A 12436-nucleotide genomic window follows, 5' to 3' on the forward strand; every position below is an offset into this window, starting at 1 on the left:
CCCCCTGAATTATGAACATTCATGGCAGGTAAGACTAACATATACTGAAGCTTTACTATATTTAATAAATTCAGCGCTAACACTTCACCCAGAGGAGTAAAGGAAAGGTGTCAGCTTCTTAGAAGGGTGAGAGAATAGTTCATCCTACTTTTTGATACCACTAGGACTCCAGTCATCCATTTCTGGCTCAAGCTTGGCACAGAACCAGCTCTTTTCTTTTTTTTTTTTTTCTTTTCTTTTTTCTCTTCTTTTCTTTCTTTCTTTCTTTCTTTCTTTCTTTCTTTCTTTCTTTCTTTCTTTCTTTCTTTCTCTTTCTTTTCCTTCCTTCCTTTCTTCTTTCTTTCTCTTTTCTTTCCTATCTATTTATCAATCTATCATCCATCTATCTAATTAATTAATTAAAAAGATTTATTTATTTGACAGGGAGAATGTGAGGGAGCAAAGCAGTAGGAATGGTAGGTAAAGAGAGAGGGAGAAGCAGGCTCCCCGCAGAGCAGGGAGCCCAATGCAGGGCTCAATCTCAGGATCCTGATTTCATGACTTGAGCCAAAGGCAGAGATCAACCAGCTGAGCCACGGAACACCCTGCATTTTATTTTTAAAAATCCAACTGTTTCATTCTGTAGGAGAATTTTCCATGTAGGGTGGAACGCTGAAGAAATTTTCTTAGAGTAGCTCAAAGAAAGCATATATAACTTAGAGTTAGGATTTATTAGACAAGAAACAGAGCTAAGTAGGAAAAACATACCCAGTTTAGTTTCAGGAGAATTAAGCAGCTGTTCTAATGACTGTGTGTGAGTGCCAGAGGAAGATACAGATTCCGTGTCAGTTGTCTCCATTCCTTCTCCCTCCTCCCGGGTTACAGCATACATGTCCAGAAGAGGCAGATCTGTGCTTCTCCTTTCTCGAAGGTTCTTTAAAGGCTGGTGAGAAGCAGCTGGGCCTATTAATTTTTTTTTTAAAGGAAGTGTGAAATTGTTCAAAATCATGGACTCTCTGTATTCAGAGATACACAATGAAATTTAAGTCATCAAAGAGTAATCAAATGGTAATGACAGGGAATCTAAATAACTAGAAGACAAAATAAATGGGATGCATAAAGAATTTTTAAGTCTACCCTAAAAATTTAGTTATTAACTTTTAACCGTTTATGTCATTTCAACAAAAGCTATAAATTATTTGCTACCATCTATATACTATAATAGAAGAGGGCTATACTGTTGCAAAATACTAGCAGAAATTCTAATACTAGACTCTATTTTTGAAGATTATGTATTGCAGAGAGCTGTGTCCTTTCTGACACAATATGCATGCTGAACTCTGCTGAGCACATGTTCTTGTTCATCTCTACCTTATACCTTCACCTCTGCTGGTTCCTACCATTGCCCCCTCACATTTTCGGTGTTCAGCCAAGAAAAGCTTAGAACCCAGGGCAGGGAACTAATCTATTATACTCCCCCAGCCAGGCTTTCCTGCTTGCTGATAGTGAACACTTGCATGGAACTCCAAGATTTTTAAGGCATATTGCTTTATTAATCCTGAGAAACCTGAAGGTCAGAAATTAAATGACTTTGCCCAAGACGTCATAGCAGGGGTAGGGACCAGAATTCTAACCGATATCTTTTAACTCCCAATTTCATTATTTTCCATTCCATGATGTTGTCTCCTCATTTCTCTCAGACCTTAGCCTCCAGCTGCCTATGTTGAAGCACTTGCCAAGATTTCTGATATTGGGCCAATTGCTTATTCCACTGCTGATTCCTAGATCACAATCTTTGGTGTGACAATGTTTCTTCCTTTGATGACTTTTGGCATAGGCTGAATTTCTTACAGCTGGCTTTGGACCATGATGAATGACCCATCACTGCCAATATCCTGGTGACATTTTTCAAGCTAAGTGGTATTAAGCATAAAGTTGATACTTAATGCTAAAATGTAGTAATAAGTAGCCTCATCTTGTCTGGCATATTCCCATCTCTTTCAGGGAGCAGAATAGAAGAGATAGGTGCAGCTGAACTAAATCTCCAACTAAGAAATATTAAAGGTAAGAAGCTGTATTAACCAATCAATCCTAAAATTCAGTGGGACTTGGGGTGTTTCTAAGCTTCTTACTCTAATATTCCTAAGTACAAAATAGATATGTATAATCAAAAAGGGTTCAAATGGTTCAAATATCTTTTCAGCAAGCAAATCCAAAATTCATTAATCACAAAATTGGCACTGATTGTCACCTAGTAAATTTTCTTTTTTCTTATGAATTTGTGAAGAATATATTTAAGTGATATAACTATGCAAGAACACAAACGACTGAGGTTCTCATACACATACACATACTTCTTGTGGCTGGTTCACTCTTAAGCTGGAAAAGCTGAGCTTCCACCTTGGAGAGCTGCTGCTGTAATGTTTCCATTGTCTTTCTGTGCTCTTCCTGCAAATGGCGTACTTGATCACGGAAGCGGCTGTGAAGGACCTCGTTCTGGGACGTCAGTTGGCTCACAGTCTGTGCATGTTCAGACTTCAGCGTCATATTCTCTGATTGTATTGAACACAACCTGAAGGATGAGAGGAACTTATTTCATAGGAAATCTTTCAATCTGACATGCTGACTCAGCTTTTCTCAGCTGGGTTCTACTTGATAATTAGCCTTGAGACATCTACTAAATGTGTGAATTAACTGCTAAGCATACAAAATGGTACAAGTTGTGTTAACCATCTGGGGATTGGCTGTCATCTAGTTCAAATCATCTCTGTGTTCTGTAGTTCCAATCAGGAGCCTTGGTTGAGTAACTGCTACAATGGTTCAGATGAGAAATTCCTTCATTACTTATCAAAAAATAGGGCTGAATTTAGAGCAATGTATAATTATACTTTAAATTAGTCTCCTTTTCAGGTTATCTTATGTGGGAACTCATATAAACACAGGATTACTGTATTTTTTCTTTATTACCTTGAAAACAGGAAAAAAAATTACTTTCTTTTGATTCATAAATAAAGCCTTAAGGAAAGCCTTAAAGAAAGTTTTCTGAATAACTTTTGAGCCAAATAACATAAAACTCTGAAACACAAAGGCTTGGTTTACCACAGCTGTTTTCGAATCTCACGGTGCACCAGAATCATTGGATCCCTTGTTTTTTTTTTTTTTTTTTAATTTTTTATTTATTTATGATAGTCACACAGAGAGAGAGAGAGAGAGAGAGAGAGAGGCAGAGACATAGGCAGACGGAGAAGCAGGCTCCATGCACCGGGAGCCCGACGTGGGATTCGATCCCGGGTCTCCAGGATCGTGCCCTGGGCCAAAGGCAGGCGCCAAACCACTGCGCCACCCAGGGATCCCCCATTGGATACCTCGTTAAAAATACAGACATTAAAAAAAAAAACCAGACATTTAGTTTTCATCCCAGAGCCACTGAATCAGAATGTCCTAGAAATCACCTACTTTTAGCAGTTCTCTATGCGATTTTTAGCCTGGTGTTAGCCAATGCAACTATAATTTGGGAACCACTATTATTAATGGTTCAATTGTAGTCTTGATGTTTTATGTTTGGCTTTGGTAAAAAAAAAAAAAAAAAAAAAAAAAAAAAAAAGTTTTCTTTTTAAGCCAGGGAGCCACAGTACAAGTACTCTCATAAAAATTCAAACAATATGGAACCAATTATAGAAAAAATTGAGAGCCCTCTTATTCACTCCCACCCCCTGTAGTGTAAAAATCCCAGCTCTAGGAACAGACATTGTTAGTGGTTTAGCAAGTAACATTCCAAGATCTTTTTTCGTATGTACAGATATGAACACCATATAATTTTTTATTTTTATTTTTTTTCCATATAAGGTTTTAAAACAAGATTTAGTGGGTAAAGGGTGATATATAATAAAAACACCGTATGTTTCAGAAAAGGTTTCTTAAGTGCCAAGTTCATATTGATCAATGAATTCAGAAAATGCTAGTGTATATGTTATCCCTCAAATCTGCATTTTTCTGTGAGCATTTTTTCTCTCTCTCTCTTTTTTAAGATTTTATTTATCCATGAGAGACACAGAGACACAGGCAGAGGGAGAAGCAGGATCCCTGCAGGGAGCCCGACCTGGAACTTGATCCTGGGACCCTAGGCTCATGCCCTGGGCTGAAGGCAGATGCTTAACTGCTGAACCACCCAGGTGTCCCTTGAGCATTTTGTTCAAACACTACTATGAAAATAAAGGAAGAACCATCAGCAGTCACAACAGCAATTTTCTAAGGAAGATAATGGCTACATTATAGAGATAGGGGAAGGTTGGTAGTTTGCAGGGGTCTCAGTGACACATTTGACTTTACTTAAGAGCTAGAAGCTTGACCCCCAACCTGGACCTGGAATGACTATGCTGATGGAAGTTTACTACCTGTCTCAGCTGTTACTGGGGTGTTTATATAGCTGGATCCTCTGGACAATGTAGGTATTAGCTGGTCAGCTTAATTATTCCTCTTGAGCCATTTTTACAATCTCATACAGAGAAAGTATGAATATTAAGATGTTTTAAAAAGAAAAGAATTTCTAAAGATAAGGCTATTCATATTGGGGCATAGACAGTAGCAGCATTATTCTTAATACTTCTGAAAAAGAGGGATAAGACTTCTAAAGATATCTCAAAATACTATTAAGTTTCTAGCACTTAGAGGAACGACTGGCACATAGTAGGTGCCAAAAAAATAGTTACTGAACTATAGAGGCAACACTTGCACTTTATTCATGTTAGCAATATAATTTGCAGTAACTTTTCTAGAATAAAGAATAAATGTGGGAAATTTCTGATGTAAATAGCAAGCATCACTGTATTTCAGCTAATCTTCCAATGAAACCTGGGGATAGGTAGCTAGAAAATTGGTAGATCTTCCCTGAAACTTCTGATTCACATGATTAACATATATAAATTATGTTATTAAAAGATTAGAAAGTCAAAATGAAGCTTTCAAGATTACCATAGATTAGGTATGTATTAAAAGCATACCTGAGATATGTAAAATATTCCAACACCCTTGATGCTCAATGAAGAGCTCTTTTCCTCAGTTTAAGGTACAACAGCTATTACCACTCAATTTCTTTATTACAGGAATTCAAAGTTCCTTGTTCACAATAATCTACTCCTCCTGCCAACACCACTGAGGTCTATTTAGAGTACTGATTAACAAAGGGTAATAATATGACAAGTTGAAGACAGTTGCAAAGGTAAGCTCCATATTCTTGTTCAGTTAGCAGCTGTCTGAATGCTTTCCTCTAGAGAAAAAGAAAAATGCTTGTAATTTGACACCTGAGTTGAAAAGTGGATTTTTTAAAGAAACATTCTGGCCATGAAGGCCAAAGGAAAAGCAGATTGCTGGATGAACAGATAAAATTAACTGTTCTTAAAAAAGTGAAGGTTAAAACCAATCAAAAGGGGCTTTAACATAGAAAAACAAAGTTACCAAGCCTCTAAAAATATCTATTTCTTCTTTCTTTTTAAAAGATTTTATTTATATATTTTTGAGAATAAGAGAGAGAGAGAGACAGCGCGAGAGAGAGCACATGCACAAGCAGGAGGTGGGCAGAAATAGAGGCAGAGTCTAGAGAATCCCAGAGGCTCAATCTCATGACCTGAGCCGAAATCAAGAGTTGGATGCTTAACTGACTGAGGCACCCAGGTACCCCTAGAAATATCTATTCCTTATTTTCAATTTGTATTTATCCCAAGGAGCAACTCATTAGGAGTTCCAACCAAGAAAAACTTTGCTGCTCAGCACAAACACAGTTAGTACTGCTCGCAACCTTACTTTTCCCGGAGTTCTGCCTCTTTGGACACAGTTTCCTGCAGCATCTTGTTATGCCTTTCTAGCAGAGTATCATGTTCAGACTGTAATGTCTGAAGTTCAGATACACTGATCTGTAAGTTATTTTGGGTGTCCTGTAATTTGATTTTCAGTTGATCAATCAGCATTTCCAGGTGTTCTCTAAAAGAGAAACAGTTTTACAAAAAGTTTTAAAAGAGGTAAACCTGATTTCGTGGTTTCAAATACATTTTATTTTAATCATTTCATCTTTTAATGTCATACACTTGCCATTATTATAGACAATTCTAATGGAAATCTAGTAATTGGAAGAATTCAGAGACCAGGGATAAGTATAATACAGAAGACCTTACTCAGATTTTATATCTTAGCCACTGCAGATTTTCAAAAAAATCTCTGAACTTGTAAATTTCATACTCAAACGGAGAAGAGACTATTAAGTGCATCAAAACAGCCTATTTTGTTATAGTGTTATGCTTTTAGTTAATGTAAAAAAAATCAGTTCTAAGCTAACCATTATGAGAATGGTATGAACAACAGAATGTCTCAACTGATTCAATAGTTTCTTTTTTTAGAAAAAAATATACATATAAGAAAATAGAAGGAATGCAAAACATTTACATTAAAATAATTTCAATCCAAAATTCCAGCATGATAAAAAAGGCTCTTGTCAATACTGACATTGTCATATTAAAGGCTTCAATATTCAATTTCTGCTTTGAAATTTGAAGGTGAGCTAACAGACAAAATATCTCATTTTTCAGTCTACAGTTCCCATATTTAACAGATACTTAAATAAAAAGTAACACAAGTATAAACATACAAACATTGCAGGATATTTAGTCCTACTTAGAACAGTAAGAGGTAGATGTAAAATTACTTTGAATACCGAACCTAAAACAAAACACACAGGCTATAGAATGCCCCATTTCATATTCCTAGTATATTTTTGAATAATTTACAAAAATGATCTGTATGCTAGTTTTAAAGATGCACTAAATAATATACTACTGAAACAAATAATTGAGATGATAAATTTAAGAAGAAACATTTAATTCTAGGCTAGAATTTAGTATTGAATTTAAAACTTTTTGAAAGACAAAATGTTTTAAAGCAATTCTATTTAGCCTAATTAATGGTGGGTATAACAAGGAAGCATTTTTATTCTATTTCTAAATTTTCAAAATTGGAAAAACTAATCATAATGTAACTTTAATGTTTGTATTTCTACTCTGACCAGTTCCTGCTACAACAAGATGACACTACTTAGCCTATCTCCTGGTTTTACTGCTTAAATCACACAGTCTTATGAGTTTGTAACCTTCATAGTGATGCTTCCCTGTTGCTACCTGGAGATAGAGTGAAGTCAAAAAACTCTGCTCTCATTACACGTAAAATTCCACAAATTGAATCAAAGCAGAATTTACAACCTACTTGATGGAAAGGGGGAAACCCTGCATGTTCATTTTAATTTATACTTTACCTTTCTTGTTTAGCTCCCTCGGTTTCAGTCTGAGACACAGATTTATTTTTCTGTTGTTTCAGAACATTGTGAACTCGGACTTTGTAGCTCTCAAATTCAGAGGTTATAGCAGCTTGTTCTGCCTATGACATTCAAAAGAGAGAGAATAATTTTTCTACTGCATTTTCTATTGTAACATAATCCTATTTCCTTTTAATGACTTAAGATGAAACATGTTTTAGAAAATGAGTAAAATAACTGACACCCTTCAGCCCCTTGATAAACTTCCCCTAAAAAATGTGCTTCGTTAGGCCTTACATCTTTTTAAAAGCCTTTAAAGATAGAATTTTGGTTGACAAGAGATGCTTCTACCATGTTTTCCTCCCTGGTGGATTCAATGAGTACCCATAAATTCTGTAAAGGCATATTTGCCTTTGGAATCTTAAAAGATTTTCACTTATAAGATTTCCTCTTTTCATAAATATAAGAAAAACAAATTCAAAGAAATTAAGCCTCTTAAACTTCAGATTTCTAAAGAGAGTGGGAAAAGTGGAATTCTAGATCTTCCACTTTCCTAATGTGATCTTCTGTGACCCTTCCGCCAAACTGGCTCATTATCAGAGCTGCACCTCTCACAAAGCTACCATATTAGGTCTGCTTTGCATGCTGAAGAAAGTAGACCCTCACAGCCATTCTATCAGAATATTATTTTATAATCATTTGGCCCTCAGAAAGAACTGTACACTTTTTAAATTATAAAATTAAGAGAAAATAACTCTTACACAGAAATTGCAAAACAAGGTGAAAATGGAAACAATGTGTACCCCATGTCTTCCATTTTAACAACAACAACAAAAAAGGTTATGCAAGTGACAGGATTAGGATGGGGTTAGAGTTAGGGACAGATGAGCTACACTAAGAATTCATCTAATAAGTGATCTTTTAAACTAAAGCAAATCCTAAAAGGTGAGATCACACCCCTCATGTGAACTGCTTAGGTGATGGTAACACCTGTTCACTGCTTCTGTGTGAAGCATGTACCTTGGCAGCATGGCACTCTTCTTGAAGTGCTGTCACTTTTTGCTGGTAAGCGCTCAGTGTGCGCTGGTGCTGGTCTGCCGAGGTCTTCAGGTGTTCATGAACTTTGTGCTTCTCAGAGGTTATTTCAGCTAGCTGAATCTGGGGCAAAACCTTTCAGTTAAGCTCTAGTAAATTGGATCTTCATGGTTAAACAGATTTTCTTTAAAAATAAACTTGAGTTTGTATCATTTCTATATATATATAAGAGATAATTAGATAGAATTAAAACTATTATTGAAAGAATAGAGACAATATAATAGAATATTTTCCCAATAAATTATTTCAGTTTTCCTTAAATCAAAATTAGTCATAAGTGATAATAAAAAAAATCCAGACTACTTGTTATAGTTCAATGTCTAATTGAATATATTAAGACATTATATATAAATTGGATATTAAAAAATATAAATAATGTAAATATACATGTAACATGTATACGACATTAAGTATATAGAACCATTTTTATTCTTGTGACTGCACTATCATTTTGAAAGCTCTGATGCAGGTCTGAGGCCATGCACTATTCTTAGTGCATTAAGGATTTTCAAATACATGAAGAGAATCTAGCTTAAGCTAAATGGGATACTCCAGTTATATGCCATATTTGGCTTACTGCTTTTACTTTTTAAATGAAGGACATTTAGGAGAAAGAAATGTGTGTATAAAAATATGTACATATAGGGACACCTGGGTGGCTCAGTGGTTGATCGTTTGCCTTTGGCTCAGGGCATGATCTTGGAGCCCCAGGATTGAGTCCCACAATGGGCTCCCCACAGGGAGCCTGCTTCTCTCCCTCTGCCTATGTCTCTGCCTCTATCATGAATAAATAAATAAATAAATCTTAAAAAAAAAAGTACATATAGGTATTTGGGAAAATTCCCCCATAGTACCTTAGTTCTACATGGACAGTTTGGTAAATCCTAAAAAGCAATAAGACTCTTACTTTATAGACTTCTACTTGCTGCTGGCTTGCCTCCAGTTCACCCTTCAAAGATGCTTGAAGTATTAAGTGATCAGTTTCCTACAGAATAAGAAACCTGATTAAATTTGAAAAGTGATTCAAAAATATATAAATTGAAATATGAAACTGGGAAATTAACATACTGCTTGCTTTGAATCTGCCAGTTCTTTTTTGGTTTTCACAAGCAACTGCTTGATTTTGGTGTTTTTTTCCTCATACTGTTGCACTGAAGATTGTAGTGAAGCTAACAAAGGAAATAATTTCAGAACAGATTAAACAATGTTTTTTAAGATTTATTTACTTTCGAGAGAGAAAGAGCATGGGGGGAAGGGCAGAGAGAGCGAGAGAATCTCAAAGCAGACTCTGTGCTGACCACAGAGCTCCATGCGGGGCTTGATCTCATGACCCGGAGGTCATGACTTGAGCCGAAACCAAGAGTTGGCCGTTCAACTGACTGCACCACCCAAGCACCCCAAATAATCTTTAAAAATGAATTTAAGTAAATGAATAAGTCTTTTCTTTGCATTTACCTATCTTTAAAAAGAAACTTGTCTTAAAAAAATAAAAGAAAAAAATAAAAATAAACTTGTCTTAGATTTTTATTATGGAATGTTTCAAACATACACAACAGCAGTGACAACTACTGTATCCATCACTCAGCTTTTTTTTTTTTTTTTTCCATCACTCAGCTTTACCAATCACTGATACATGGCCAATCTTACAACACAGAACAGGAATCTGTCCCACAGGCTAAAATCTGGCTACTGCCTGTTTGTAAAGAGTTTTGTTAGAACACAATCAAGCTTATTTATTTACATTTGTTCATAGCTGCTTCAGTGCAACAATGATAGTTTTGACTAATGGTGTTGGAGACTATAAAATGGCCTGCAAGGCCTAAAATATTTATTGCCTGGCCCTTGATGGAAAGAGTTCGTCAACTCCTAAACCATATCCTTACCTATTCCTTGTACCCTCTTTGGTTTTGGTTTGTCTGTTTGTTTTTGGTTCTTCATAAGAAATCCATTTGTCTGTACATGTTTCAGTATATATCTTTAAATAAAGTTATATACTTAGTGTGTATTTAAAAGATAAATACTTTTATGAAGTATCTAAAAAAAAAAAGTACCTCAAAAGTGGTGTCATATATTTCCAATTCTATCGCCACAGAGGCACATACCTGGTTGTTTTTCTGATACTAATTGTTTGGTAGAATGGGACTGTCAGTGATTGTTCACTAAGGAACATATTGAAACATGATAAAAATAAAAAACTTTTATGCTAAAGGAGGTTAGAAATGAGTGGATTTACTGTCTAGATCCCAGGTACCCAAATACAACCAGCAAGCAGGCCAAATCTGGCCACAGCCTGTTATGAAGGAAACAAAGAATAGAAGATAGAGACCATGTAGCCTGTGAAGCCATGGAGAATGACTTCCTGGTCCTTTAAGAAAAGTGCTTAATACCTGGTCTAGGCCAGTTACACGGGCACCATGTAATTGTGTTACTAAAATATCTTATAAGCAATGATTAACTTTATAGAGTTAAATCCACATATCCAGATCCTATTACTTGGTAAACATGAACTGGTATACTGTAAGAATATATCTTAACTATGCCTTTTTATGATAAGTCTAATTTAGTTATTTCCTGGCAACTATTTGCTTGGCTATAAAAAGCATTTTATAAAGCACAAATTACATACAAAAACCTTTGTTAAGTGCCCCAGGAATTGTGATTAGACACAGTTAGTTCCTGAGCTCAAAGAATAAAAATGAAATGGGGGGATAACATTTCACATAACATAATGCACAATACAAACATTACAAAAGAAATACAAAAGGCTTTGGGGCTCATAGGGGTAAAGGTTATACAAAGTTTGCAAAGGAAACTTAGAACAGGAGACGTTTAAGATTAGGAAGGACTCCAAAGGGTGGGCATGAGAGTGGGAGGGCTAGGACATGAAAGGAGATTTCCTTGAGAGATGAGATCTATAGTTACAGAAAGGCACAAATCATGTCTCAGGAAAAATGAATAGTCTTCTCTGTGAGAGAGTAATGAGAATTAACTTGGAAAGTCAGATTGGGGCCAGATGTTGGTGGGGTTTCATATTAAGACGTGTGTTGCTAATTTATTAGGCAATCTTTTTTTTATGCACAGAACATTGTCCAGATGCTTTATTATCTTTTCCCTACCCTACTGCAACTCCTGAGCTCAGCCTTCTAAGACCTTTGCTGACATGAGTCTCGTGACTTTTGACAGATTCTACACCATTCTGATAAGCTGATCTGATATGCTGGCAGACCAATCTTCCCCCATTGTCTTCAAGAAGAGCCTAAAGATATTGTGGTATTCAGGCACTCCACAAACTAGATAAAATATGTCTTCCTAATTACACCTCACTTCTTCTTAACAGGTCAAGCTTTTCACTGCAACTCCTCAAGACTTCCAAAATTACACCATTGTTACTTTTAATTTTGTTTATTCCATCGCTGCAGAAAGTAATACCCTGTTTCAGTCCGTTTTTTCTTTCCAAACCTTAGTTTCAACACTTATCTCGAGCCCTAACTTATGATTCTTTCAGTCTACAGAATCTCTCTCCCCTCTGAACTCTTAAAGAGCACTCACTGCTTATACCACTCATTTCTGTACTTATAGGTGTGAAGTGGGTGTCCTTCTTGAACAAAGCATATCTTTTTAGTTTTTCCAGGGTATCAAGCTTCTCTTTCAGCTTAATAAAAAATATACACATTCACTAATTCACAAAACCAAATGTATGCATTGCAGGAATACAATCTAGAGCTCTGCTCTTCAATTTACACCAGGAACACAGCTGGAAAATATGGTTTTGCATAATGAAAGATCTACACCTAGTGAATTGTCTGGAAACTCTACAATTGTTCAATTATCTGAGTATTCTACATTTTTCCCCTGGATGCAGGTAGATCATCAGAACTATGCATCCATGGCTTCAATGCTTCATTAATTCGTGGAAATTACCGTTATTGAGCTGTGATTTGGCTACAAGCTGAATGAAATATGCACCATGAAATAGTCAAGGGAGATTTGCTACTTTATTTGTTGTGGGAATGCCACTGAGAATACAAATCCAGATTATCAGTGGTTTCTGTTAAAATTAAATAT

General features: G+C 35.8%; 1 protein-coding gene across 2 annotated transcripts in view; it reads right to left on the reverse strand.

Moving 5' to 3' along the window:
* GCC2 (GRIP and coiled-coil domain containing 2) overlaps positions 1–12436 on the reverse strand; it is a 54522-nt gene that overhangs the window by 11759 nt on the left and 30327 nt on the right. For both annotated transcript variants that reach the window (XM_077914867.1, XM_077914865.1), the window contains exons 14-20: positions 9440–9540; positions 9279–9356; positions 8297–8434; positions 7277–7398; positions 5779–5955; positions 2334–2551; positions 748–942 (exon numbers count right to left, since the gene is read on the reverse strand). In XM_077914867.1, the coding sequence (XP_077770993.1) occupies positions 748–942; positions 2334–2551; positions 5779–5955; positions 7277–7398; positions 8297–8434; positions 9279–9356; positions 9440–9540 (1029 nt within the window). The remainder of the gene's footprint in view (positions 1–747; positions 943–2333; positions 2552–5778; positions 5956–7276; positions 7399–8296; positions 8435–9278; positions 9357–9439; positions 9541–12436) is intronic.

The sequence above is a fragment of the Canis aureus genome, chromosome 11 (genome assembly GCF_053574225.1).
Source record: "Canis aureus isolate CA01 chromosome 11, VMU_Caureus_v.1.0, whole genome shotgun sequence".
Taxonomy (NCBI): domain Eukaryota; kingdom Metazoa; phylum Chordata; class Mammalia; order Carnivora; family Canidae; genus Canis; species Canis aureus.